This window comes from Octopus sinensis, linkage group LG29 (genome assembly GCF_006345805.1).
Source record: "Octopus sinensis linkage group LG29, ASM634580v1, whole genome shotgun sequence".
NCBI lineage: Eukaryota > Metazoa > Mollusca > Cephalopoda > Octopoda > Octopodidae > Octopus > Octopus sinensis.
In genome coordinates this window covers 16,394,716-16,399,715 of record NC_043025.1, presented here as the reverse complement: position 1 = coordinate 16,399,715, position 5,000 = coordinate 16,394,716, and the positions used below count along the sequence as shown (strand labels likewise).

At 36.8% G+C, this 5,000-nt stretch overlaps 1 protein-coding gene across 2 annotated transcripts in view; it reads right to left on the bottom strand.

Moving 5' to 3' along the window:
- Nucleotides 1–5,000, bottom strand: part of LOC115226054 (short transient receptor potential channel 3-like) — a 56,163-nt gene that overhangs the window by 13,770 nt on the left and 37,393 nt on the right. For both annotated transcript variants that reach the window (XM_036514943.1, XM_036514942.1), the window contains exons 10-11: nt 1,950–2,040; nt 934–1,085 (exon numbers count right to left, since the gene is read on the bottom strand). In XM_036514943.1, the coding sequence (XP_036370836.1) occupies nt 934–1,085; nt 1,950–2,040 (243 nt within the window). The remainder of the gene's footprint in view (nt 1–933; nt 1,086–1,949; nt 2,041–5,000) is intronic.

The window sequence follows — 5,000 nt, the reverse complement described above, 5'->3', positions numbered from 1 at the left end:
GAACTAAGGTAACACCCCTTATTTTCCGAGCGCCATCTGGAGTATTTGAGCGGTTCCAAGTAGAACTGTTTTCTGCTCGGGCTCCACCCTTATTGCAGCCCCTATTTGTTCTATGTACTTCTCAAGGTTTTTACGCATGGTTCCCCGGACTCCGGCAATTATTGGTACTACTTCCACCTTTTTCATCGACCAAAACTGCTCCACCTTCCAAGCTAACCTGTCATATCAGTCGACTTTTCTTTCTTCCCTGTCGCTATCATCCTCCTCCATCATCAGTAGTAGTAGTAGTATTTGTTGTAGTAGCCATTTGCCATCACCTCAGTATGCAACTGGTACTATATTATATTTACACCTTTAAATCAATGACAGGCCAACCTAGGGTCACTTTAAAGGGTCACTTTAAGCTACGTAGTCCAAGTTAGACTCTGCTCAAATAAAAGAAGGGATGGTCACAGATGGAACACTTTTAATTATCGGATAAGAGCAAATAAAGAGCTCAGCATCAGAAAGGGAAGAAAGGCACATTAAATAATGGAGTCCAAGGTATACTATGTCTGATTAAAAGACAGGATGGTCACAGCTGGAATATCTATGATCACAGGCCTACAGAGTCAGGACTGACCTGGGGCTAAAAAACAACAAGGATGGGCACATTAGATAATGCAGTCCTAGATACACTATGCCTGAATAAAAGACAGGATGGTCACAGCTGGAACATCTTTGATTGCAGATCAACTGGACTGACCTGGGGCTAAGCAACTACTATTACTACTACTACTACTACTACTACTACTACTACTACTACTGCAGCAGCAGCAGTAGGAAAGAATTTATTAATGTACTACTGTGATACACTAAGTCTGAGTAAAAGACCGGAGGACCTCAATTCTAAACAACAACAAGAACCAAACAAACAGAAGTGTATTTACTAACCTTGACCATTCTCCCGATTGAGATCTGTAACGGTCCCAGGGTGGCATTAGCTGGCAGAATATATGAGATCCTGGCGAAACTGAGTATATTTGCCACAGCAAACAAGGCCTCAGCCACATTCTCTGGGTCGTCTTTGTTCCAATAATAACGATCTGGTGTGGAAAGGTAGAGTGGTAGAGGCGGTGGTGCTGGTGGTGGTGGCGCTATAATATATATATATAATGTATGTATGTATACGAAGGGCTGAAAAGTTCCTGACTTTCAGGGTGTCGTGAAGGGCCTGGCTGGAGGCCCAACCTTCCAAGTTCTTTTCACAGGGATTAGAAAAGCTGAAGGACCAATGCAATAAGTGAATGAATCTGAGAAGGGAATATATTGAGTAAAATCATAATTAACTGAACTTCTAGTATTTTCTTTAAGGCAAAGCCAGGAACCTTTCAGCACCCCTCGTGTATATATATATATATATATATGTGTGTGTGTGTGTGTGTGTGTGTGTGTGTGTGTGTGTGCCAAGCCAATAGTTCTGAGGAAGCTATAAGATATCACAGTTCGTAACAGAAGAAACAACTGTAAGCCGATGACGATGAAAACAAAACTCATGCAGTTTTGCCATTTATTTCTCAACGCACATTTATATATATATTAATATATATATATATATATATATGTATACATACATACATACATACATATACACATATACACACATACACACACACATATATATGTATGTATGTATGTATGTATGTATGTTATGCATACACACACACACACATATACATGTATGTGTGTATGTATATATTTTTCACTAATATTTAGCAGAATCACCAGAGTGACTAAAGGTCCTTGAGTTTCACGCGTTAGTACTCATCAAACTATACCGCTCATGTGTGTACGTATACGTAAAAGTATATATGTATATGTAATATATAGGTATGTATATGTATGTATATGTATGGTGTGTGTGCGTACATGAAGCGATTTATTCAGAAGTGTACGAGATCAACACTCACCTGCATTCAACCAATATACATCGTAGAATTTTTCCATAAAATTGATGGTTCCATTGGAGAGTTCTTGGAGGTATTGGGTCGACTGTTGCCTCTGTGAGAGAAGGAGGAAGAGAGAGAAGCTGACTGAGTATGTGTGTAGATTTAGTCTTGCGTTGCGTGTAGAAATACGTGTATACATTAAAGATAACTACAATAATGAAATAATTAATTAATATATATACCTAAAAATCATTTAAGATATAAATATATTATTTAATATATATATATATATATATTATATATATAAGATATAAGATTTAGAAAACTAAATACACCAACTTTAAACTATATACATTTAATCAACTTATTAATAGTATTTATTAATGAACATCCAAATAAATCTAATATCCATTAAGCAATTAATACTAAAAACCTTAATTAATTAATATACACATGCCGTACAAGCCATAAATACTGGAATCAAAAATAAGAAATGGTTCAAATATAGACACACTCATTATTAACTAACTATATAATTAATATATATATGTAGTATCTATAGATTTATATATCACTCAAAATATAGTTGACCAAAATATCAATTAATATAAAACTTAATTTACTTAAATGTAATACTACTTAATAAAAATACCACCTAATTATTTAATAATGTATTGTCTAATAAAACTAATTCTCAAATTAAATTATATGTAATACGTTAAATCCCTTTATAAAAATAATAATAAAGCATTCTATATAAATAGATATCATAATTAATAACCATCATAACTTATAACTATCAATATATATAAAAATAATAATATTTTAACAACAATAATAATAACAATAATAATAACAATAATAATCAAACTCAATATAATTCAAAAGCCAAATAATATTTATAAGCAAAAACCATTACTTAGCTTGACGAAGGAAAAAAATATAACTGAATTTTAAACGTAGAAAAATATAAAGGTCTTAGTATTTATAAAAATTAAACGCGTGAAGTTTTAGTGTAAACAGATAGAATAAATTATCAATGAAAATGGCGAAATTTTGTATTGATAAAAGGTAGTTTTTTCTAATTTATATACATGTATATATATATAATATATATATATATGTTTTAGAATGAAGGATAGCAGGACCCCTAAACTGTAAAGGTCTTAGTGTTTATAAAAATTAGACGCGTGAAGTTTTAGTGTAAACAAATAGAATACTATACTTGTTCCAATGAAAATGGCGAAATTTTGTATTGATAAAAGGTAGTTTTTTCTAATTTATATACATGTATATATATATATATTATATGTTTTAGAATGAAGGATAGCAGGACCCCTAAACTGATGCTATATGGGGAACTTGTGAATGGAAAGAGACCCCAGCAGAAACCAAGGCTGCGATTTAAGAACTTTGTCAAGTCCTCATTAAAGGTCTTTGATATGCAAGAGACTGACTGGGAGAGCAATGCCTGTCATCGCCACAGATGGAGGAAGCAGGTTAAGGAGGGGGTCGACCCTTTTGAGAGAGCACATATCCAGCATGAAGAACTTAAGCGAGCTGCGCGAAAGCAACGGCTCATATAGTGAATGGGGAAAGCTTGGTCTGCAATGTTTGCAGTCGTGTATGCTTGTCAAGAGCGGGGCTTTTTAGCCACCAACGGTTCCGCAAATGCAAAATATTAGTCCTAGAGCACACAATGTTCCTGAAGGTTAGCAATGATCTTCCTTGGTCACGAGTGGACAGCCATCATCTATCTATCTATCTATCTATGTATGTATGTATGTATGTATGTATGTATGTATGTATGTATGTATGTATGTATGTATGTATGTATGTATGTATGTATGTATGTATGTACACATATATATATATATAGTTTCTTCCTTCTCGAGCCATGGCTGGCTCATTAGGGTCGGTTTCCCGGTTTTCTTGGCGTATAGGTTCCCCACCTGGACGAGATGCCGGTGAGCTGCAAGATGCAGGAGGAAAGAGTAAGAGAAAGTTGTGGCGAAAGAGTCAGCAGAAGGTCGCCATTACCTTCTGCCGGAGCCGCATGGAGCTTAGGTGTTTCGCTCATAAACACACACATCGCCCAGTCTGAGATTCGAACCCGCGGTCCCTTGACCGCGAGTCCGCTGCTCTAACCACTGGGCCGTATGCCTCCACACACACACACACATATATATACACACACATACACACCCAGTTACACATACTCTCTCTCTCTCTCTCTCTCTCTCTCTCTCTCTCTCTCTCTTTCGCTCTCTGTCTCACACACACGCACAGACACACACACTTGGTTGGCATGCAAAGCAGAAAGGGAAATAAACTTTCAAATCAGTTCAAAAAATATTCGGGACAGATTTGACCGACAAAATGTCCATTTTCACTGCGGCATGGCACGGAGAAAAAATCTTACTGTGCGCAAAAGTTAAAACACCAAACTCATTTCAAAGCGGCCCCCCCCCCAGGGACTGCTGTATACGTTTCAAGCTCTTTACACTCTCATCAGTATGAAGTGCCTGTATTTTACCGTGACCGAATGGTCACTTGACCCAGACAGTAGCTAATGTCTGTTGGTTTTCTATAAGGAATCCGGTATTCCAGTCATTGCTATGTTACTGATGAAAACGAAGAGCAGAGCAAAACGCCGGTCGAGAGATCAAATACGACTCAAACATTCTGTGAACTAATTTAAATGTTTGTTCGTACACACACATACACACTATTTTTTTTCTATTTTTTTTTCTTTACTTGTTTCAGTCATTTTGACTGCGGCCATGCTGGAGCACCGCCTTTAGTCGAGCAACTCGATCCCGGGACTTATTCTTTTGTAAGCCCAGTACTTATTCTATCGGTCTCTTTTGCCGAACCGCTAAGTGACGGGGACGTAAACACACCAGCATCGGTTGTCAAGCATGCTAGGGGAACAACACAGACACACAAACATATCACACACACTTTTATTATATATATACATATATACGACAGGCTTCTTTCAGTTTCCGTCTACCAAATCCACTCACAAGGCATTGGTCGGCCCGGGCTATAGCAGAAGACACTTGCCCA